General features: G+C 39.0%; 1 protein-coding gene across 11 annotated transcripts; it reads left to right on the plus strand.

The window, feature by feature from the left end:
* The first annotated feature begins 17 nt into the window (after positions 1 to 17).
* On the plus strand, positions 18 to 23217 carry PRMT9 (protein arginine methyltransferase 9). Of its 11 annotated transcripts, none has more exons than XM_065061890.1 (16): positions 18 to 188; positions 1033 to 1240; positions 2381 to 2476; positions 5410 to 5462; positions 6021 to 6233; positions 6775 to 6923; positions 8244 to 8480; positions 8998 to 9165; positions 11027 to 11129; positions 12260 to 12366; positions 16255 to 16447; positions 20057 to 20240; positions 20667 to 21378; positions 21956 to 22109; positions 22561 to 22683; positions 22890 to 23217. In XM_065061890.1, exons 5-16 carry the CDS (start codon positions 6036 to 6038, stop codon positions 23103 to 23105), a joined length of 2544 nt encoding a protein of 847 aa, XP_064917962.1. In that variant the 5' UTR covers positions 18 to 188; positions 1033 to 1240; positions 2381 to 2476; positions 5410 to 5462; positions 6021 to 6035; the 3' UTR covers positions 23106 to 23217. The 11 variants fall into 11 exon arrangements, with proteins under 11 accessions (XP_064917962.1, XP_064917967.1, XP_064917964.1 ...); XM_065061895.1 differs by having other exon boundaries at positions 1033 to 1142; XM_065061894.1 differs by having other exon boundaries at positions 108 to 252.
* The last annotated feature ends 1267 nt before the right edge of the window (positions 23218 to 24484 follow it).

Below are 24484 nucleotides of genomic sequence, written 5' to 3' on the forward strand. Positions count from 1 at the left end.
GGGCCCCGCCCTGCTGAGCGGGGCGGCCTCGCTCCGCTGTGCCGGCCCCATTCCGCCCCGCGGCGGCGGTTATGCCGGGTTTGGCGGCTGGCGTCGCCCGCGCGCCCGGCCGTTACGCGGGGCTCGTGCGCCCAGGCACGCCGCGCGCCCGGCCGTTACCAGCGTCCTCGCGCGGGGAAGGCGGGCAGGTACTCACGTACCGGGTTCCCCGGGCGAAGTCCCCCTCTTCCGGGGCGGCTGTGAGGGGAGCCGGTACGGCAGAGGCCCGGCAGGGCCAGGGCGAGCCCGCACCGCAGAGGCAGCGGGCGCGGGTGGGTGATTCAGCTCACGGAAGCGTCCGTGGGCTTCAGGAAGGGGCAGGGCAGGTTCTCTGCGGATGGAAAGAGCTGCTTGGTCGGAAATCAGCCGTGGTGTCGGCGTCTCTGCTGGTCTTCCCCCAGGGAAGGCTGGCGTTGGTCACCCATGAGGTCTGGCCCTGTCCTGCTGGTGTGTCTGGCCGTGAGATGTTAATTGAGTCAAGTAGATAGAGCTTTGCCTTTGTGTCTTCACTTAATCTAATACAAGCAGCGCTTACAAACAAATACTGCAGCAAGACTTTGAGAAGACTACTCAGTGCTGAATTGTTTCACTTAAGAATGTTAGGAAGCTTACAAAGAAAACAAAAAGTTCATACTTGTATTTACAACTTAGCTGTAATTTCATTGGCTTAATGGTTCAACAGTAGTGAAATTCCTAGTGATTTGTTGGGGCTTTTTTAGATTATTTAGGGTATATATTTTAGCCATTAATATTTGTCTAATGCCTTCTTTGGGAGTAACTTCAGTCTATCTCATCATTCTGTATTTTGGCAAACTTAGTTACTGCACCTTTTGAAGCAGTGAGCTTTGGTATTATTTTAAATGTATTGTTGGGCTCACAGTTAAGCCTAGTCTGTATTGGCCAGAGAAACATCCAAAAAAGGCAGCTGTTTTGTAGCTTAGGCTTTGAAGACTCACACACACACAAAAGACTTTTACCTTTCTTTTAAAATAGCGCTTAAGATTTCTATAAATGACTGAGGTGAAGACAGCTGATAGTGTTACTGTCAGCCTTCTACTGTATGACCCCAGGCACTGATGTGCAGAAGTCACGTATGGAAATAGGTGGGCACTTCAGGAATCTCATTTCGGATGACTCATGTTTGTAGAATCAGAATAACAAACCTTATCTTTGTTTAGATTACTGGAGCAGCATTTCAAGAGTAAGTAGCCTTCCATTAATAGTTTGTTTACTCTGTCCTGTGGCTGTCTTCAGGATTAAAATTAGAATAATATTTTTTGTGCTTGTTTATAGTTACTGTAACTTCCCTATTACCATTCCACTGAAGGGTTGTAAAGTAATTGAGTTGCATTCATTGTGTGGATTTGCTTGCAAATCTGGATGTTTAGCTTAGCCCTGAGTTGTTTAGCTGATAAAACACACTAGGTCTAAAATCTAGATTTGTCCTACAATGACAAGTCTGTTGGTCCACCCACCTTTATCATGGGAAGTAAAAATTCTGTTTGCAGATAAAAGAAGCAGCAGTAGTCCAGAAACACATACATAAACACAATATGCATTTTCCCAGAATAAAAGTTAACTTCAGAATAAGAGTTAACTTCTGTTTACATAATACAGCAAGGAAGCAAATTCTCTGTTGTTGATATTCTACGGTGTTTATCCAGTACTGGTGTTCAGACATGAAACTCTATTCCTACCACCAAAAGTATTAAATACAGCTTTTTCCAAACCTGATCCACCAGTTCAAAACATTGTCTGACCCTGAAATGGTGGAATTGTGATTTAAAAAAAAAAAAAAAAAAAAAAAGTGGAAGACTGGAGAAATCATAACCCATTAATTTAAATTGACAAAAATTATCTATCTAATGAGTAATAAAAGGAGTTGTGTTTTCTTTAGTAATTAAGGCTGCAAGTGTTTTTATATCAGCAGTTTAGAAAATTCTCTTCTGCCATTTCCTGCTAAGGGACATCAACCCTCTTGTAGCCTTTTTTAAAATCCTATAGCCTAGATTGACTTGCTGAAGCTCTGGCAACATCCTGTCCCTCCTTCATGTATTTACTTATTTCATTTACTTATTCATTTATTTATTTCCCTGACATCATTCATTGCATGCATTATTTCAGGAAACACCATCTTTGAGTCATTTCATACAACAGGCATACACCAGCATAGCGTCTGCTTGGTTTAATCTTATCTTCCTTACGTTTTTTTTGTCTCATCATTTCAACATCCTGATTTTCATGAAGGACACTGTTCTGCCTGTCCGCAGCCTGTATGTTATGCAGAGACGGGTTAGAAATTAGTGAATTTAATTTTAGTTTTCCTGATATTTTATTACAGAGCATTGATACCAGCTCCTACCATTTGCATCATTCAGCTGTGTTGAGTTGTTGAAAACACTGAGGAGAACATCACCAGTAACAACATCTGCCCAAGGTATTGTAGCTTCTTCTCTAAGCACCTCAGGAGAAAAGTACTATTGTGGGCTAGGGTTTACACAGTTTCATTTTGATCCTCACCTTGCTTTCTGGCCCTCCTTTACAGGACAAGCTTTACTCAATAAATCAGTATGCAGCTGTATGCTTTTTCAGTGTTGCAAATGTTATATTCTGTGGTTATTTTTTTCTTAAGTGTTTCATTAAAAAGTACAGTGAGTAGGGGATTAACAAATATTTTCCCCAGCCTTTGAACTGAACTGACCCTTTTGAATTGCAAGGATTTTACACTGACACTCTTTAATCTTTTCCCACAAATCTAACACTGTGAAATGTCTGTTTAAATTGGGTCAAATTAGCACACAATACTACTTAATTTATGCTTAAAAATGGGCCCTGTAAAGTATTTATACTACCCACCTGGCCAAAGATCCAGCTGAACAGCTTTGGAGAGTCATAGAGCTACAGAGATACTGTCTCTGTTACAGCATTTGGTACAGTCCAGCTCCTGTGACACCCCACTGTCCACAGGTGACAATTGTCTGTACATTTCTTAGTCCCTCTCTCCCTCCCATCCCACAGGTGCTAATATTTTCTTCTTTCCCATGCTATCATCCTCAGGCTGCAAAGGATAATTAAGCTAAATTCAGAGAAGCTTGTTCCCCTACTTCTACTAAGTGAAATTTCATAGCTTTTATTTCAAAACTGAAGGAAGGCCTGGGTACTTGTTTGTACCAGTTGATTTAGTAAGATACCACATCCTCCTTTAGAGCTCAATTAATGTGAAATAGTCAATACTTTCTGACCCTAGCATTTGTACATCTGTTTGGATTTCATCCTGCCCAAGTGCTTTACCAGTTCTTATTTTACGCTTTTCTGACATGTCTTTGATCCATCAGAAGTTGATTCCAGAGTAGTTCAGTTCTCAGATTTTTTCCTTTGGATCACTTCTCTGAAAATGTTTGTATACACATCCCCACTTACAGCATTATAGGATAGTAATTAAGTTTGCCATGGATGACAGTTTAACTACTATTTTGTTTATTTCAGACTTAATGTTCCCCTCCGTATGTGCAACTTATTTCTTGTTCAAAATGTTGGCCTGTCATTTTTAAAGGATACTCATTTGTTTCTCAAAAGTGAAGGCAAATATAATGCCCACAGCTGTAAAAGCCTGGAAGAGCTGCATTCATGCTTCAGAGAAGGAAAGTAAAGATGAACAGACATTTCCAGACATTTCATAATTAGTAAACAATGCCATAGCCTGCTCTTGTCCCAGAAGTAGGACAAGACCAAATGAACTCTGCCTTCTTTAGAAAAGATCTGCACTCCAGGACCCTGCATGTGGCTGTACCCCGCAGCAGGCACCCTGCCAGGCTCCACAAAGAAAGGAGGCAGGTGGTGTCACAGGCATGGGAGGAGTGGGATAAGCGATGGGAGATTGGGAACAAAGCTCTGAATTTTTCTCCTCACAATCTCTGTTGCTGCAGAGTTGTTAGTCAAAGGCCCAAGACAACTAGGATTTGTTTATGACTTAAAACTAGGTGGTGTGAATGTTCTCCTTAAATGTCATTCTTGGGACTTGTGCACAGTGCAATTAACTTTTAGGAACATAGTAACATAGTACAGAGCAGTGATAGGTGGTGTCTGCACGGCATGCTGTTCTTACACAGCATCAAGGTGGTAGTTCTCCTCTGCCGAGCAGGTCAGAACAGCATCAAAGGGCAAGAACAGCATCAAGGGCAGTGTTGCGCGTCACTTCGGGTCCTGCATTCCTGTGAGCTGAATTACTGGCTTTAGAAGATTGGAGATGGATGGAGAAAACACATGGACAATGGAAATACCTTTATTCCATGTATCTATATAGATGTAAAGGAATTGTAAGACAGTTTCTACTCAAGCACGTTTAAGCTCAAAAGTAACAAGCTGAGCTAGCATTAAAAGCAGTTTGCTAAGTTTTGTCTGTGCTTTTCTCAAACCTTTTATGAATACAGTTATGAATTTTATTTTAGTTGCATAGTGCCTTCTTGTCACCTTTCAAAGTGTTAACTTTTCTAGAATACTAGTTACTGGCATTCAATTTTTTTTTTGGTTCTTAAACATGTAAGTCTCAGCTGTTTCTTTAGCAAATATTTTATTTGCTAAAATAAGTGAGCATCTACATCTTACAATTGTAGAGAAAAACTAGGGGGAGGGGGACCTCTTGTCACAAACTGACCAGAAATTAAGAGCAAGCAAGCAAGCCGATTTTTTTAAATCTTCGTGTGCGTTATCCCGCGTTAGGCCTTACGGCGGTTGAGCGCGCCCGTTAAGCAGACACGCAGCTGCCGCCCCGGGGCGGAGGCGAGAGGCCCGGCCCGGCCCTGCCGGGCGCAGTACGGGGGTGGGCGGGGCTGCGCTGCAAGGGCCGGGCGCACACACCGCGGGAAGGCGCGTGCCGCCTGCGCACGCATGACGGCTGTCGCACTGCGCGTGTGTGACGACTTCCGCCCGGTACTAAGATGGCGGCGACCAGTTGTGTGCGCGTCTGTTCTTCGGGAGGCCAGTTCAGCGCCGAGCAGGTGAGGTCCCTGGAGCCGCTGGGGAGGCCCGCTCCACCCTAGCCCGCTGCTCGCCCTGCTCCGAGGCGGCGGCCCCGCGGCTCGCCCCGAGAGTGGGGCAGTGCCTGGCGGTAGTGCGGCCTGCGGCTCGTTCCGCGATCCCACCGGTTCGGAGCCGCCCCACCCTCCCGTTCTCTCCGCTCCTTGGCCCCCAGATCAGTACAGCAGGCGGGTTCGTGTGGCCCTGGCTGGTTTTGCGTGCCCACGTGGGAGTTACCGATGTTCGCTTCAGACGTGACAAGTGTTTGGGGTTTTCTTAATTAAAAGAAAAACCTAGTTAAAATGGTGGTGTGTTTTGTGCAATGCTTCTCCATATAACGTTTCCTTTCTTCAGCTTTAGGATACATCTGAAAATCTTGAAGGTGGTGTTAAAGCCCTTGTACGTAGGTAAGTGTTAAAGCCATAACCGAAGCAGTTTCGAAAATGTGCATATTGATTCTGATACTTTTTAATGGGGGAAAAAAATAGGCATGTTGCCATGGATAAAATAAAAATTTTGTGAGCTGTTAGCCCTTTTTCTGAGTCTTTGCTTTATTAAGATACTGTTGTTGAAGTAGAGAAGATTTCACCTGCAGCTTTTGTGGCTGATTATGAAACTTACCAGTGCATGAACTTGCAGTGTGCAAAACTGTTTGGTCATGCTAAAATATGTATTTTAGAAATTAATTTCAAAAAGTGAAGATTCATAACCTGTTTCCAGGATTTGGTATAACATAAACATGACACACATCTGACTTTTGAAGGGTGAACAGTCATTTTGAAGTTGATGGAATTATCAGTGGCATAAACATGAACATGTTTTTAAATGCTTAGGGACTGGGGGGAAGATGTCTTTACCAATGCCAATGAAAATTAAAATGTTGTTTGATCTGTCAGCTTTGTGCACAGTCTTTTTGGCCTACAATATACATAACGTGGTTGGGTTGGTTTGTTTGTTTGTTTTAGGAAGAGCAAGTATTTATGTCATTCAGAATGCCCAACTCCAACTCTAAATTGCATCGTATCCATAGAGGTGCCCAGGAAGCTGGCAGGCAAGAGTTGGTTTCCAGGTCTTTGCAGAGCGCTCAGCATTGCTTGGAGGACCAAGATTTTGGAACTGCGTATGCTCACTATCTGCTGGTACTAAATTTAGCTCCTGAGTTAAAACCTAGTGTCAAAGTAAGTGCTCTCTGAATTGCTTGAAACAATTTACTCTGTTCCTTTTTAGGCTTTGTGACAAGTTTGATGCTTTTGATTTGTTATATGGAACTGATTTTCCTATTCAGTCTTAAAAACAACAAAAAAAAACCCACCCAAAAAACAGTAGTAATGGAGATGGCCAGTAACTTGTCTAATAACCTGTGTGAGCTTGTGGGAAGGGAATTTATACACTTTTTTTTTTTTTTTTCTTCTGTTAGCGCTATGTTTAATGGAAATAGGGCCTTGATAGTATTGGCTTGTAGTACAGCATGCATTAATACATATGCAGGCTTTAGTCTGTGTTGCTGGGTGATGATACTCTGTGGATATCTTAGAGCTTATTTCTGCTTCTTCAAGTGAGCCAACTAATGTGGGACAATAGCAGGCAGTTGTATGCTGCTGCTGGAGGAGATGAAGGTATTCAGGTACATGTCAGGATTCCTCTGTAGATGTTTTCAGGGCTCAGTTACCTACTTCTGGTAACTACCAGCAATTCAGTGGTATACATTTTATTTTCTAGGAAACATTTCGGTTTACTCTCTTTAAATGGGCAGAAGACCTAGATTCTCTGTCACGGATTCAAGATCTGTTTAACTGTTATGAACAAGCACTTGAACTGTATCCAAATGATGAAGTGATATGCAATAGTATGGGAGAACATCTTTTCAGGTTTGTAGCAATGTATATTCAGTTTTTGTAAGGTTCACATTTAGTATTGTGTGTTGAAAAACAATACCCAATTCAACAGAGCACATAAAATGTGCTTAAAAGAAGTAAATGTGAGCACATGCTTAACGCTGTGTAGTGTGTATTGTTGAACTTTAGGTCTGTCAGCTTAAAATAGAGTAGCCAATGCTAAAATGAATCTTGGTAGTCAAAGCAAAAGTGAATTTTTTAAAAAAAAAAAGTACTTTTACTGAAGTAAAAACTTAAAAGTAAAAGCACTGCCTTAAAGTATTTTGTAACAATTTGTCAAACAATCGCTAAATAAAAGAAACCAAAATTGTTCAGAGTGTCTGTGTTAACTTTTGTGGATAACCTGCAATTTTTGAAGTTCTTCTTTCCTTTCCTGTTAGATCCCTGAAGAGTGCTACATTTGAATAGTCTTGTAATTCTGGACCTTCTTGAGGTCACATGTAGCACACCTTTGGTGTGATGTGATTGTTTATACTGTACTGTGTAGGGCTGTTCTTAAATGATTTCAGCTTGTGCTTTTATTTAGTAGTGTAAAACATTATTTTCTGCTTTCTTCAAACTTTGCAAAACATGGCACTTCACTGTTTCTTGAGTTCTAAGGTCTTCTGAGTCTGGCATTTTAAGACTGAAATCATAGGTCCTGAGTCCACATAGTTTTAGTTAGGTTTGCCTTTTGTGATGTTTTGGTTTGTCTAAAGGAACAACTCTCACAGTGTTGTATTAAAATGTACATTTGGTTTGCATTTAATAGGTTTTGGTGGTTTTGTTTGGTTGGTTTTTTTTTTTTAGTACTGTCTGACTTGAATATGTTAATGGGTATCATAAAAACTTGCTTCTGGTTCAAAATTGCCATTTAATGGAAGCACTAAGAAATCAAAATTTGGTTCACTTATAGTATATTCCAGTTAAATACAGTAAAACAGTTTTGGCTTCTGTAGCCTTGTTTTGTGACTTAAAAGTCTGTGAGACTGGGTTAGAGTTGCTGCTCTCATGTTGTTGCAGCAAGTTCTCATAAAACCTGTTCTAGTTTGTCAAATGTAGTAGTGGATGAAAGCTGGTGTATGCACTGGTGGTTTTGTCTACCTTTGCATTTTAAAGTGATCTGATGTAAAGCTGTGAATCATTCTTTTTCATAAGGTAAGATCAATATTTTTAAAGCAAATCTTTCTAACCAATCAAAATATTTCCATTGTCTTTTAATTGATTTAAAACCTCATTACAGATCTACAGATATTTACAAAAGCTTGGCAGCTGATTGCTTGTCTCTTTTTTATTTGTCATTTTTGCTATTAGAATGGGCTTTCGAGATGAAGCGGCTGGATATTTTCACAAAGCAGTGAAGCTCAACCCAGATTTTGCTGATGCAAAAGAGAATTTTTACCGCGTTGCAAACTGGCTTGTGGAACGCTGGCACTTCATCATGCTCAACGATGCCAAGAGGAATCTTACTTACCTAAAAGCAATTGAGAATGCTGTCCGCTCAGGGTGCAAATCTGTCCTTGATATTGGAACAGGAACAGGAATCTTGGGGTGTGTTGTAAGCACATATTTAACGTGAGCTTAATAGAAACGTGTTTGTTTGTCTAACAAAATTTAGTTGCTAGTGAAAAAAATAATTTACTTTTGTGCCTTGGAGACAAAAATTGAGAAAAGAAACAAAGCTTTCAGAATTCACTGAGTCTGAAGGTTAGGGCTTAGTAGTGTTTCTGGAACACTTTTTTTTTTTTAGTTTGATGCAGATGCTTTTTATATAGAAAGTTACTTAACAAAAATGCTGTAGTATAAAGGCTGGCTTTAGTGAAGCTGAGGAGTATTGTCATGCTACCTGTATTTTTTTATGATAGCATATTAAGGAGATAATCAATTTGTGTGATATCAGTGTTCACACAAGAGATATTAGTTCATTTAATGATGATTTTTAGACTTGAACTGTTTTCTTAGAAATACAAAGCAGATGCGGGTATATAACTTAAATCTCAGTATCTTTTTGTGCTTTACCTAGAATGATTTAAACTGAAAAGAAGAAACCCCGATTCTTGTTTTTTAGTATGTTTGCAAAAAAGGCAGGAGCACGTTATGTCTATGCCTGTGAATTATCAAAAACCATGTATGAACTTGCCCGTGATGTGGTGTCAGCAAATAATATGGAAAGAGAGATCAAACTTCTGCATTTGAAGTCACTTGATATAGAAATTCCAAAGCACATACCTGAAAGGTACGTTTTTACCCTCTGTTGTGATATCGTTTTTAATTTACTCTTAACTCAAGAAAATAACTGGTGGCCTAAGCAGGAACTAACTTTGCCTGTCATATTTAGCCAGAATGTGGGACAGTTCTCTGTAAGTTTTATGTTTTTATGGAGCAGTGCAGAGATGATAGGTTTTTTTAGAGCATACTAATTTCTAGCGTAAATCAATGATGTAATAAGTTTAATTGTTTGGTGTGAGCTTTGTAGCATGTGCAATTATATTTCAGCAACAGGAGAAGAGAAATAAGATTACTCCATCAAAAAAGTCATCATTTAACACACTTGTATACTGAACTTGTGGTTCACTTTTGCAGCCTGTGAATAGGATGGAGGTGTGTAATAGGCCTGCAAAGGTAGACGCTTCCCGGGACATACCACACCCATGCAACTCCACATTGACTTCTGTGTTTGTCAGAGAGATCGGAAATTGCAGGTTGTCTGCCTCTTCTGACAGGGGAGTAAGGGAAATCCTCTTCTCCCCTGTCTCCTAAGGAGAGCGCTGCTGTATTTGGAGGCAAGAAGGTGCCATGTGATACATGCAGGATCATGGTGGTTTCCATCTGGAAGGCTGGTGGTGGTTGGGCCGACTCTAGATGTGTATGTCGGTACCCAGCTGTGGAGGGATCCACAGGGCTTTGAGCATGACTTTAGATATTGGAGCAAAAATCAGTGGAACTGTGTTGCAGTTTGTCCTGTGATAGTAGGTTTTTGTGTTTGTATTGAGCTTTTTGTTTGTATACACACATCAGCCCACCTGTCCGCGCAGCAGAGATTCACATGCTTTGGAAAACTAAATAGTTTATTTTTCCAATATCAAGTAATGCCTTCTTTAGCATAGGAAGAGCTACTGGGTCAAGTCACCATCTTGGAATTGCTCATGGCAAGTTAGAATTTGGTCAGTATTACAGCTTTGAGGATATGTGATCTAGGTGTTCTATGCTATGCTGCTGCTTGCTCACTGTCCCATTCAGCAGGTGTTCCTCAGGAGGATCTGTAAATTTTTAGCAGGTAGAAATCCGAGGGGATTTTTGGTTTGGTATATGTGAAGCACGGATTTATCACTTCAACTCACCACTGCTAGGGATGCAGATTAAATGTGGGAAGGAGGTAATCCATTTTCTTTTTAATTACTAACAATATATATGTCGGTGGTGATGGTACAGACTCGTAATCTGAAAAGGAAGAGCTTCCATGGTTTAGCATGCCAGTCAAGCCTTGTCTAATTGTGTCAGCTGAGCTAAAGTAATTGATCATATGCATCCTCTTAGTGTATGTGATGAGTTACTGGATGTTAGCTGTCAGGAATAACTTGTTACTGTTGTGTAAATTTCTTATCGTGCCCTACCTTTTCTAGTTTAAATCCAAAGGATTTGGGATTTTAGGATCCATTAATCAGCATAGTAATTTTATTATGATTTGATTAAAAAGGAATAAAAACCCCCACTTGTAACACATATGCATGGATACATATTCTTGCACAGCATTCAGACAAAATATGTATTTTGCAGTATCATTGCTGTGTGCCCAGGCTGACACATCTTCCTGGTTTGGATAGATTCTTCCCACGCAATTTATTTATAAACACTGACCGAGAAGCCTTGCGGTAAACTCTTGCTCAATATTTATTCTCTTGTCTGCATCTTGAATAACTTCTAACAATTCAAAATATGTCATTTGTTGGCCCATCTGCAATGAATCTTCAGAACACTGGTAGAAGTTCTGCTCTGAGCTCACATTGGTGTGGTGATTTTGTGTTTTTCCTTTTAAAGAGTGTTAACTGGAATATGTGTTATACATTATATTTCATGGTGTCCTTTTTCCTATCTAGAGTTTCCTTGGTTGTCACAGAAACAGTTGATGCTGGTTTATTTGGAGAAGGAATTGTGGAGAGCTTGATACATGCTTGGGAACATCTACTTTTACAACCAAAGGTAGGTGATGTGGGTGTGTACATATAAATGGTTTTCCTGTTTGTGTTTGATATATATTTGTGCATATATATGCATATGTGTGTGCACATATCACACGCATAAATGAATGAGGAACAATGTCTTGTAAATAATTCATACCTATTGATATTTTAAAAATGAGTGATGTGGTTTTGTTTTATGAATTTGATTTTGGGGAGGGGCAGTGAGGCAGCTGCATATATTGTACTTCTGAGAGCTCATGTTCTGAATAGACAGGTACTTGCAATGCATGATTTCCCTGATGGAACCTTCTGGCATGCAGAGAGGGTTCCCACTTGATCATTGTTCATTCCTTTTTCTTTCCTCCCCCACTTTGAAAGAAACACCAAAAGGCTTTGTGTGTCTTTGAAAGATACTGTTTTCCTGCAAGTTTGATTGTGACCTGGTTGTTTCGAGATACCAACTTGGTAGCAAAAAGTCATGTCAATCTAAGCAGAAAATGCTGAATTATGGTAGAATTATTTCTCATCGTAACAGTAGGGAACAGTCAACTATAATTTGGTAAATATACCATATGCTTCTGCTCTTAATTTATTTTTGCTAACTGTGAACTTTTTTGGAAGACTGAACAATTCCACTATGTCTATTGGATTTTACTTTATTTTGCATTTTAGCTAATGCATACATTAAGCAAAGTAATATGACAAGGAATCTTACGTGGGTTAACCTCTTTTAGGTCTTATGACTTATAAAGACTTTTTTTTTTAATACTGCTTTGTTTTCAACTAAAGTCGTCTTTGGCTGAAAGCTTTTGTATTTTATCAAACTGAAACTGGTGACCTCTAGTGTTAAGTATAGGAATGATGCATTAAGGAAAGGTCCTCAAATGTTTCAATATATTCTAAGAGAATACAAATTAAACAACACTTTTAGAGTTACACAGAGGAAGTAGTAGACTGAAAAGTAAACCTGATGCATGGATATACTGAAACACAGTATTTAAGAGTTAACTAGAATGATACAAAGACCAGAAACTTTACTAATCACTAAAAACTAATCTTAAATGGCTCATTAATATGTAACCTAGGCTTTGCGGTAATGGTAGAAGTAGGTCGTTGTCTCATTGCATGTTGTTATTAATGTTTTTGCAGCCTGAAAATCAAGGTGTCAGTAGTGGAGACTATGGCCGAGTTATTCCCGCAAGTGCTACCATATTTGGGATGGCAGTGGAATGCAAAGAGATACGTAGACATCACAGGTATGTTTAAGCTCTGGCACAGTTTGAACCCATATTTGTTATTTTGGAAGATAAACTGGTGGTTTTTATTGAGAATTTTTCGTTTACTATTCTCTTTATTTTTTAAATGGCTGATTATCTGTTTCACTAAGCAGATTTCTGCTCTCACCTTCCCCACCCCTTTTCCAGGCTCCTTGTTCTCTTTTTTTTTTCTTCTCCCCAAAGCCCACTTTGTGGTTCAGACTTTCTGAATAACTTCATCAATTTTCAGGTACACTAGAATACAGGCCTTTAACACATACTAAATAGATTTAATTCCTTAATAGTAAAATGACTTCTCAATTGCCGTATTGGAGATTCTCGTATTAACGCTTGGCCTCTATCCCCATTTTACCCTCTTTATAATCTGCTCCATACCTTGCTGCTAGATCTAACCCTTTCAGAAGATGAGGACAGGATTTTGTAAAGCTTAAGTGTTAATGATCCCACCTAGCATTATGTTTCTGAAGATGTGCCTTGCCTTATTCTGAACTAACATACAGTAGGGTTTCTTTGCTGAGACCAGGTTTAACTGTGTATCAATTATTTTCATTTTTATTCTTAATTCTAGAACAATATTACTGTAAAGAGACAGTCTCTATCTGAGAGGTTTGGACTTGGACTTGTTTAGGATTAATCTTATTGCGGATTAAGAAAGCTCTAACTTTTACAGGAGCTTCAGTGTATTGGATAACTGCATCCGTGATTTTTCTAATGCAGTAGACATAGACAATAGACAAAAAGAGACAGAAATTCCCATAGCAGATGGTCATAGAAATTTATTTCAGGATAAGTTAATTATTTGTCAGTTAGAAGATAGGTTTTTGCCTTGAAACGTGATACTGACTGTTCCTTACAAAATTTAAATAGGATGAAACTTAATGTAATCTAGCTTTAGATGGTTGAATTAACGATCCATTCTAATAGTATAGCTTAAGGTCTGGTGGCTAGCCAGACTGAAGTGATTGCCACAAAGTAATTGTATTCTGTAGGGAGAAGAAAAATGTCACTTTTAGATTTCCTGCCTTTATAGTTTGAGATTCCTTTTTGCTCCAGTAAGGAAACCTATCTTAAGTCTATTTTAACAAGTGCTATTAAGCTTCATGTAAAAAACTTGCCTATTCTCAGATTTAAACTAGCCAGATCTCTGAACTATTCTGATGTACATGTCTCCATATTTCCTTAGGTGTTTTCATGATCTACAGCAAAACTCTGCGGTTTGGATGGGTTTTTATGAGCAGGATGCCTAGTGATATAGCGGTGTGAAATTATCTCTTTTCTAATGCTCTTTATATAACCTAGCACATTTTCTGTCTTGTACAATAAATATAACTTTTCTTCTATGAACTTTTCCTCCTGATTTAATTTTTCTTTTTTGAGTGGTTGTAAGTAGATGTAGAGCCCAGAAATCTGTGACTACCTGAGTTGTTTTTTTTCCTGAAGTACATTTAAGAGTGTGTTCAATCTAGCATCAAACACATGATTCATCTTTCTGAGGGAGGGAATCCCCTTTCACTGTAATTGTTGATGAGCTATGACAGTGACAGAATCTGTCTGTGTCTGATGTTGATGTCTTGCTTTGGCTTCTCTCCATTTGTTTTAGGAATTTTAAGCGATGCTACGTTTCTTGTGCTCTGATTGTTTTTAGGTTTCGTGGGGTTTGTTGTTGTTGTTGTTCTTGTTTTTTTTCCCTAGGATATAGTGAAATTCTAGATCATAAAATCATAGTACATTTTGGATTGGAAGGGACCTTCAAAGGTCATCTGGTCCAACCTCCCTGCAATGAGCAGGGACATCTTCAACAAGATCAAGTTGCTCAACGCCCTGTCCAGTCCAAAAGTTATAGCAGTTTTCTTGTAATTCTGTTTTTGGTGCTAATGTACCTCTTCTTGTAGTTTTATTACTTGATGTTTTAGTGATGATTGTAAAGTTTTTTTACCATAGCTGGTGCTGCTTGTACCCATTGCTTGTGTTCGCTAGAATCACTACAGGGCCTAACTCTGTTGTAGTGCTGTATCATATTTTTTTTCTGTTACGGTTAGCTTTCATTTTCTTCTCAAGTCATTGCTCTGTTTGAAGCTGTTTTTTCAGATCCACGTGAAACGTGTTTACTTCAGAAGAGCAGATGAACTGATGAACTTGTGAGAAGGCTTGAGTTTAACTAAGGATAAATTTGGCTTTCCACAAAACTGTTAAGATACCAGAGTATACTACATATTGTTTTTCAAGTTTGAACTAGGTATCTTTCAAAAGTCACAGGATGTAACAGTAAAACAATATTCTAAGAGAACTTAGGTCTGCTACATTAGTACATCTACATTTAGTCGTCTTGAATAAAATATGCCAGAATATGGGTCAATATGCTAATTTAAGTCACTAAGAATTGCGGGTTTCAGGGTTTTTTTGTGTTTAATTTTTAGTTTATTTGATCACAGACAGAGAGGCAATAAAGTGGGTTTACGTCTACGCTTATATATTGAAGCCAGAAGAGTTCATTATAATATAATGATCTGCTGACCTGTTTCACAATACAGGCCTCGTACAGCACTTGTTCTGTTTTAGTTGTAGCATTTCTTTTAAAATAATACATGGATTCTATTGCAAATTAAGGGAATGCATTCTCATCACTTTGTGCTTTCTGTATGTCACATGCTTTTATTGGTAGAGAATCTGCTTCAAAAAAGGAGTCTGATTCATTTTTTTTGTATTTTAGCTATGCATAATGGTCAAAATATATTTGCCTAAGATTCCGGGTTATGACAAAAGGCAGCTTACTCAATTCTGTGACTGGGAGCTTCTCTAGATCAAGGACATGACCGTATCTGATGAAAATATGATCAGACAAGACAGCCTGTCTAGTCACACTTTGTTGTAGGGAGGGGAGGTTCCTGAGAAAGTGGTTCAGAATTAAAAATAGTTCTAGAAGTAGAAGTGTAACTGGTTGTCATTTGAACTTCTGAGTGCTAGATCTCTCTGTAAGTATGTGGATTTGCTTGATAGCTGTCACGTAATGGGAAGCACTAAATCTTTCACAGACACATGTACTTTTTCTGAATAATCTGAAGTGTAGTTTGTGCAAGACTTGTCTCATGTAACTTCCTGACTCATACTTTGAAATTGAGACTGTGTCTTAAGTCCTCAAACCGCAGAGATGGACAGTGTAGCACTTACAGCATTCTTTTAAGCTTTTGGTCTAAGTTTGTTTCTGGAAACCTAACTGATCTTCTGTCTTACAAGAGGCTGATGCATGTATTCTGAGTTGTCAAAGCCTTTTCCAGCAAGAAATCAATTCTGAGACTTTCTTTGCAGCAATGTAACTATGAAAAATGCCTCATTCTGCATAGATTGTGCTTGATAAGCGTATAAAGATACTGAAAAATGAAAGCTCTATGTCAAAGAGACTCCGAAATTTCATTTTCTTATTGCATATCTATCTGCTTTGTTTTGACTGTTCCGTTCATCTTAAAGCAACGCTTTCATTATCTGTCTAATGCAGCATCAACAGAAAAGCTTTATTTGTTCTTATTATCACAGAGTATATTATTCTTCTTTATAATTCTTGTCAAGACTCAAGGAATTGTACATAAGGGGGCAAAAGTCTCTGGCCTTTGGTAAGGGACATAGTGGGATTTTTCTCAGTTTCTAGTGACGGCATTCAGTTCTGATTCTTGAAACGGATGTGGGTTCTCTGTGCTTCGCAGCTGCTCTGGACGTGACAAAACCACCACAGAACTGTTTTATTATTTTTTAGTTTTTCTATTCTTACACTCTGCATTTAAAAATACTTAGCCAGCCTGGGAATAATTTCTTTGGGTTTTTTTGTCAAATTATTTAAAGTTCCATTTCTCCTCTTTTTTCCTTTACTTCTAGAGTGGGAAACCAAGAAGTTGCTGGTGTGCACTTGCCAGATTCAGTGCAGTTCTGTAGTCCAACGTACGATTCTGCTGGTTCAGAGGAAACGGTTGAACCTTATACCACTGAGAAGCTCAGTCGTATTCCTGGAGGTTATGTACCTCTGACAGAAGCCTGTCAAGTAATGACAGTAGATTTCAACAATCTGCAGGTACTGTGGGTTTTTTTCGTGTCCTTTATAAGTAATCTATTTATGAATAATGAGAGCCTTATGTCTTGGTTGTTTTCCGGGTTCAATTTCAGAACAGTTCTCAAGTGTAAAGTTGGCAGGGCTACACTGCAGTCCTCTGCTGGTTTTGATATTTATCTGATTACGTGGTGATGTGATTCATCAGATGACAGTTTATGACTTTTTGAAGGTGGAGTTTTTTGTTTGCTTCATGTAGTTCAGGGAACTAAAGGAGTTCACCATAGGATCGAACAGCTGCCAGCCTCACTGTAGGGAGGGGGAGGAAGAATGCAGTAGACTTATCTCAAATGATTTATGCTGTGTTGGAGCTGACTTAGTTTATTCCTCTAAAGTTAGAGTCTTCAGGAAACTCTTGAAGACAAGAGAGGATATCTTTTACATCTGGCATAAAAATGCCTTAAGTGTTGATAGGTAAAAGAGAGGGGAGATTATGAAATTACCGTATTCAAACAGTTGGGTTCCACCCTTCAGCTCCTTTGGTGTATCTTATGGTATTTTTGTAATATGGCATTCTAAAATATAGTATTTGTGTATTTTGCACAGAATAAGTTTCTGTGCGTATAGTAAATAGACCTGAACTGTAAGGCAAGGATCTCAAAAACTCACAACTGAGCATGCTGAAAAGATGATAGTCTGAGCATGGTCTCTGGTGTGTTTCTTGCTCATTGACCCCATGGTGAGTAGTTGGCATTGAAGTGGTGAGTCAGAGCTTAAAATAGATTCTGTTATACAAATGAAATAATTCTTGGCCACTGCTTGGCCAGGAATTGCAGTTGTTTGGAATCAATAGCTTTTCCCAGTTGGCTTGTCTGACATCCTGAGATTAAAAATGAAATAAGACAAGGCTCTTCAGTATTCAACTGGGAATGATCTCTCTGTGACCTTCTGCTTCTAGCATCAATAAGAAACTATTACTGACATCTGAGAGACGCCTACTCTTAAGCATCTGCCTGCTGGCAGACATGTAAAGATAATTTTAAAGAGTAAAGAACAGTGTTAGTTTTCAAACAGTGTTTCAGAACTTCTCCTTTGAAGTTTCTAGTTAGACTAATGGGGTGCTCTTGCCATGGAGTAGTAAGATATCGTAAGTAAAGGAAGAAATGCAATTAATTTATTTGGAGTCATTGGTTACTGTTTCTGTTACTTTTGTTGCTGGGCACTGTTCCAAATGCTGGTAGGTTACTTTCAACTTGGTTTGGGTTTTTTGGTGTTTTTTTGGGTTTTTTTCTCTTTTTTTTTCTTTTGTCATGGCCACACATGGATGTTCAATCAGTGAAACTAAAAAAAAAAAATAAATAAAAAAGAAAATTCTGCTATACTTACTTACAGTAGCAGAATTACCTCCTAAAGATCAAAATTCAGATATGAACTCAGCACTAGTAAGGTAATAGCAAAGACCCATTTTCCAAACTTGTATTTCAAAGAATGAGAGGGCTGTTGCATTTACTCTGCTTGTGCTAACTATCCAGACCAAAATTGAGAGAACTGAGAAAAAGACTTAAAATACAGTACAATGGTGTTTCTCAAGCTGAGTTGTAGGAGGCTTCAAGTATGTCAGTACAGATCAGAGCAGTAATGATAAGAAGTCAAAATTTTAAAAAGCAGCTGAGTTATGCTGATTACCTTATTAGGGTAGTTATTAGCAGCAGCAGCTGAATTCCTGGCAGGTAGGTGCAGGAGCCGTGGCTGTAGTTCCAGGCTGCAGATGCACCTTGCCAGGCACTACCTGTGTGCAGGTTTGCTGGCAGCAGATCCGTGCCACTGGGAGTGGAAGTGAGTGTTTACCTCAGCAGCCAGTAATTAAAGCTCAGTCTCGCTTTCAGGCCCTAAAGAAACTGAGCTACTGCCAACAATTACAGATACTGGCTCTTTCTAATTTTCATGAGAAGTTACTGTGTGGAATTTTTAAGACATTCCAAATCAAGATGTAGGAAACGTGATAACTGCATTTTTTCTGTAGATTTCCCTTCTGTCTGTAGTTCCATTTACTTTTTTTTAATGCGAGTTGTGTTTCTCTCAGAGGATATGAGTAGCATGGCATCCTTTTTTTTTTTCTTTGTTACTGTGTATTCCTCCTGCATTGTTGTTTTATTTTCTTTAACTATGCTAGTTGATTAAATGCCACCCTGATGTGCTAGGGCTGTTCTAGTTTGTAATTGTCATAAATAACAGAAAAATGTTTATGCATAAAGATGGGTTAAGCAGTATGATAGAGAGCAGAAAAAGCTGAAATAATTGCCTTCTACTGGACTTTTAAGTGTTCTGTGTCACAAGATATAACATTACAGGTACTGTAACCAGTGGATGAGAACCATGGGCCTGCTGCTTTTGAGGAATAACTAGGAAGAATATTTTTAATATCAAACGAACTTCTAAACAGCTATAACTTCCCAGAAACCAAGGAACAGATGCACACTTGTGCTCTTGCTGTCTTTCTTCAAGGAGCTTACAGCCAGCAAAGCTTCAGCTTACTGCTCTCTTCTTCTCCAGTTGAAGATGTACAGGAAAAAATTAAGAGCAGCAGAGCCCTGTTCCTGAAGAGCAGTGAGATCTCATTATGAACTTCAGTGTCAACCATCTCTCAATTTTGAGAAGGTGGTAGACCAACTCTTGGAGAATGCAGGATGAGAATAAAGAAGAGAAAAGTTAAAAATGCAGTATTTGAGAGCTACTCATGTTCTTAGAGTCAAACTTTTTTTTTGCCCTGTGTATTTTAAGATTGAAACTTAGCACAAGTGTTGGCATAAGCAGATCAGGAAGCTGATAAATGTTTAGGCAAGGCTGTTACTAAGCAGAATGGTTGTGACTAAGAGAATCTTTGGTCCCTTCTGATTGACCTTCTGTTAATTGGTCTATATTGGAACTAAGACATTAGAGCTGGGACTTATATGTTTCTGAATGTTGGTAGCAGAAGGTAGTTACTGAGGAAAATAAATTGTACATGGAAGAAGACTTAATACCTGTTACATATTCAGAAGTTTTTAGGACTATTGGAGAATTTATAACCTGATCCCTTTACGGGAGATCTTAAGGCTTCCCAGCAGTGCCTGAGCATTTACGCAAAGCCTGTAGCCCAGGTAGCAGAGAAAATATCCTGAAAGATGTTTGACTTAGTGTTTTTGTAATGATTTTGCCGAACCTCTGTTGGAGTGAATCCAGTGCTTATGTATAGTATTTCTAGAACTCAAGCATTGGCATGAATCCAGCCCAAAAGACTGGCTCTAGTTTTATTCCTTCTCATAAGGCAAGCCTTGCAAGTCTAAAGCCTTTGTTGCAGTTTTCAGTGTTTTTAAACATGTATGTTCTTAGATGTGGTCATGTTCGCTTTAATGGTTGATGGATGTAGTTTGGTTTTATGCATAATGGCACTTGCATGTAGATGACCGTTCCTGTGCTAGTAATTACTAATAATTATAATTGGTATTGTAGCAGCTTGTTAACTTCAGGTTTCTGTTGGGTGTCTTCACGGATTGGTGCAGAAATTTGAGTGATTTAGTATAATTAAAACCACTTTTTATTTATGGAAATAAGCTCTCTCAATACTTTTTCCTTTCTTTCTACTTTGGTTAGGAGCTGAAAAGCCTTGCAGCTAGAAAGCCCTGGAAGCTCAGCCTGCCAGTCACTGAAGGAGGAATACTAGATGCTATTGTGGTATGGTTTGTACTACAGCTTGATGACGAGCACGCTCTATCGACAAGTCCCAGTGAGGAAACTTGCTGGGAACAGGCAGTCTATCCTGTGCAGGGCCTCCTCGGTATGTCCTGTGGATTTTCTTGTTGTAGTACATTGATTTGGTTTCATTTTGGTTTTGAGCTGGTTAGATTATCTTGGAGATGAGGAAGTTGCAGCAAACAGTTCTAGGAGAAGTTCAACAGCAAGTCGCTGTGAGGTGGTTCCTGATCGTGTTTCTGGACTGTAGCACACAGTTGCTGTGTGCTTGTTTTGAGATTAAATGCATTTTGCCGGGTGTGGGACAGTTTAAGGCAAATGTTAATGCACAATCACAAATTTCAGCTTGTGGGGCTACAGTCTAGAACAATTCTTTTCATACATACTAGTTAACAACTAATGAAGAACTGAGATAATGTGTGGTGGGGTTTTTATTAAGCGCTGTTTGGCTGCTTCAGTGATGTTTGCTGTAAAGTAACTGACATGACTTTTTTGTGCTCTTTTTGCCAAGATTATTCTGTGAATACTGGAGATACTGTGATGATGGAAGTTTGCTGCCAAGACTGCTACTTGAAGATCCAGAAGTTTTCTTCTGTGACTTCAGAGTGTGGGATGGACTTCAGTGACAGAGGTGACACGCTGAGTTTGGGCAATGAGGCTGAATTATGTAATGCTCTGGCTGGTCTTCAGACGACAAGCAAACAGGATGGCAATGGACAAGTGTGCGTGTTGGAATCCACAGAAATAGCCCTGCTGAACAACATACCATACCATGAATGCTTTAAAGCTGCCATGGGCAAAGTGCTGTTGTCCTTAAATCCAAGTAAGGACTCGCAGTCCATGGATGTTGATGGACATGGCAGTGGGATGAACCTGCAAGAAAGTCAAAACAAGAGTTCTCTGCATGTGGCTCCTGATCCTTTGTATGTTTTAGATGTATCTGAAGGCTTCTCCATCCTGCCAATTATAGCTGGCAAACTTGGACCAGTTAGAGCCTACAGTTCTATTGAGAAAGAACAGCATCAGGCAGCACTTAATTTGATTTCAGAAGCTAACCATTTCCCTAAGGAAACGTTAGAGTTTTGGCTCAGCCACTTAGAAGATGAAAATGTGGTGCTGCAGAGACCAAAATCGGACAAATTGTGGAGTATTATTATCTTGGATGTTATAGAGACATCGGGTTTAATCCAGCAGGAGGTGATGGAAAAAGCTGCAATATCTAGGTACAGTATAAACAGACAAAAGTATTCCTAAGAATGCGTAATTATTCAAAAACTTTTGAAAATATTTCTTTTAACTACGAAATTGCCATAATGTTGCTTCTGTAGAGCAGGAAAAGCTTGTTTTATGAATGGATTGAGCTTTTGGGGATTAAACTTCAGAGTGTTTCTGGTGTGACCATGGTAAATATGTGTATTTTTTTTAAGTGTCAAGATTTCACTTTCATAGACTTCTTTATATTTTGTATGCAAGGATATGATTGGAAGATCTTATTGCTTGGTTTGTCAGAAGTTCCCAGGATAGATAACATCTTATTACTAAGAGAGGTAGCCTTTAGTACAAGGTTAAAAAAGCCCCGATTCACGTGCATGTCCAACTGTTGTTAGAGCAAACTGATGCTGCTAAAAGACAAACACATGGTGTTAAAACAGCTGTGTGACCAAATGGGATCAAACTCAAATGCTTATGAGCACTTGACTTCAGAAGAAGAACTAGTGTGTGTTTCTTAAATGTAATTAAATGTTCTTTGATTACTGTTGAATTATATGCTTTAGAGATGAAATCTCTCTCATTTTACAGATGTTTACTTCACAGTGGAGGAAAGATATTCCCGCAGTATGTTTTGGTATATGGGATGCTTGTAGAATCAGAGTCTCTGTTACTGGAGAGTGCTGTTCAAGGAACAGAACCAACTCTTGGGTTTAATATAGCCCCTTTTATCAACCAGTTCAAGGTATGAAGTTGGGTGATGTCTTCCAGGCACAGTTCCAGAGCCTACAGCTGTCTAGCTGTTTAGTTTGGGTATAAAATGCAAGAAAACTAAAGAGCTGAAACTTTTTCATATTGTTTAAGTTATCAAGAAGGGTTTATGTGACCAGCTGGGGACCTTGAGTTAAACTAAAACATTTAGTTTAGAACTGGTGTGGGAGAGGTTTTATCTGAGTAAGGAAAGATGTGATGTTACTGTACAGAAGAGTGACTGTGCTCTTACTATCTCCTTCATCACCTTGTATCCCAACAGTCACATTTCAAAAAGGATTAGAAGGGTGTATTCTGCATTTGGGCCGTCTCTTACATGCATCACAGTAATTCCTAGAAACTTTTGCATTATGATTAATTCTTTTAACTTTTCACTTTCTAATGGTTGTTGATGCCTGAAGTTCTGATGCCATATGTTCTCCTAGGTACCTGTTCGTGTGTATTTGGATCTCTCTACATTACCATGTCTACCCTTGAGCAAGCCAGCAGAGCTTTTAAGGCTGGATCTCATGAACCCTCTCTTGAACAGCTCCAGCAGAGAAGTGAAGGTGAGTTGTGGATCTGTAAAGTTAAAAGTGTGCTTAGCTGCTATTCTGCAGAGCTGCTCATTAATTGCTCACCTTGGCTGAATATTTCAATATGTGATTTACTGATCTGCAGGTATCTCAGAAAGGGATTGAAATGACTTGAACTGCTTTATTTTCTTCTTTGGAAAGGGTATAACTTATTAAATGAATATTTTAAATATTTTTAGGTACAAATTTGTAAGTCTGGCAAGGTTACTGCAATTCCCTTCTGGTATCACGTACATCTAGATGAAGACCTTAGCTTGGATACATCTGATGAGTTTTCACACTGGAAACAAGCTGCAGTTGTTCTCGACAAACCCATCCAAGTTCAGGTTGGAGATGAACTTGTGCTTGATGTTCAACACCATAAAAGCAATATTAGCATTACAGTTAAACAGTGAAGAATATCATGTGTACACTGATTTGTGGTTAATTGCCTATGCATAAATTGACTGTTCATAACATCACTGGTGTTAATTCACATTAAAGTCTAAGTTTTCTACTGGGCAAAAAGGCTCTTTTGTGGCTTTAGAAGTAGATAGTTACTTTTCCATGGATGGTCTAACACTTTACTGTAATGGTATCTATCTTACTCCAAGCAGTTAGGGGTGGTATTGTCTTCACTGCAGTAAAAACCTGATTGCCAGCTATTGCAGGGACTAAAAAAGTGGGACACGCTTCTCTTGCTACTGTGTCATTTGTAGTATGAGGAAAAGCATCCAGATGCCTGCATTGGAAATAGACAGCTGTGGTTGTTCAAGACAAAGTCCCATTTCTCAGACTGTTGTTCCACTTCTCAGTTGCCAGAGCATCCTACTGAAGTGCATTGAGATGTAGCAGAGACTGTAACACCATTCCAGTTGCAGTATCACAAGTTAGTGTTGCACATACACAATTACAAAAAGTTGTAAAGGAGTGCTGTTGAATAACTCAAGTTGTATAGCAGAAAGCAAAGCTAGTAAACTCTTTAAGATACCTCAGAGAAACATTCTGGTAATATAATGGGCCTGTACTTTATATGAAAGCTGTATGAAATATTATGTCAATCACCACAGTACTGCTGCCCTTCTTTTACAGCATTACATTTTGGTATAATGCAGGTAACAAGTTCCCTCTATTAAATTTAGATCCAAATGATAGAATTAAAGCTTCCCACTCTATAGAGAGAGGAGGAAAACTTAGCACGATATTTCTGTAGCTAAGCTTATACTCTTCAGTATAGAAGAGGCATTTCAGTGATCTTTCCTTAACAGGAACCTGTAGGAAGTGCCATCCACAAATACTTTTTCTAGAATCTCACTGCATGCAGGATCCGTATGTTAGGTCAAATGTTTTTAGAGAAGCTTGCTCATTTTAATTTCAGGGAGTGTTGAAGTTGCGGTTGTCCCACTCTGCAGCTGAACCTGCACCTGATAGATTGCTGTAATAAAAGCTCCTTCTGGAAGGGTGGAGGAAAGATCTCTGCTCTTTTTTCAGTTTTTCCGCAAAACAGAGGTAACAACCAAACCAAGTTTTCTGAAGATAAACTGGATACCATCCTTTATCCAAGAGGTACAATGCATAACAAAAATGTAAGCAAATTAGAGTAGGACAAAGGCTTTTCATACTACACAGAAAACAGCTTTTCTTAAAAACAAACTGCATACACCAAAAAAACTCCAGCACCTGCAGTCATGAGCAATAAAATCTAAGTTACTCTCCAAGACTACCAAACATACTGGGTACAGGATAATTTCAGTGTACAGTTTTTATAGAAAAGTGTTCAGGCTTCTTATGCTGA

Source organism: Columba livia, chromosome 4, assembly GCF_036013475.1.
Source record: "Columba livia isolate bColLiv1 breed racing homer chromosome 4, bColLiv1.pat.W.v2, whole genome shotgun sequence".
Lineage (NCBI taxonomy): Eukaryota > Metazoa > Chordata > Aves > Columbiformes > Columbidae > Columba > Columba livia.

Bases quoted from the DNA above. Each gene is read 5' to 3' on its own strand.
- PRMT9 (XM_065061890.1), top strand. From the start codon at position 6,036: ATGTCATTCAGAATGCCCAACTCCAACTCTAAATTGCATCGTATCCAT. The intron at 12,367-16,254 runs GTATGTTTAAGC...CTTTACTTCTAG, and splicing joins GAGATACGTAGACATCACAG to AGTGGGAAACCAAGAAGTTG. The intron at 21,379-21,955 runs GTACAGTATAAA...CTCATTTTACAG, and splicing joins GAAAAAGCTGCAATATCTAG to ATGTTTACTTCACAGTGGAG.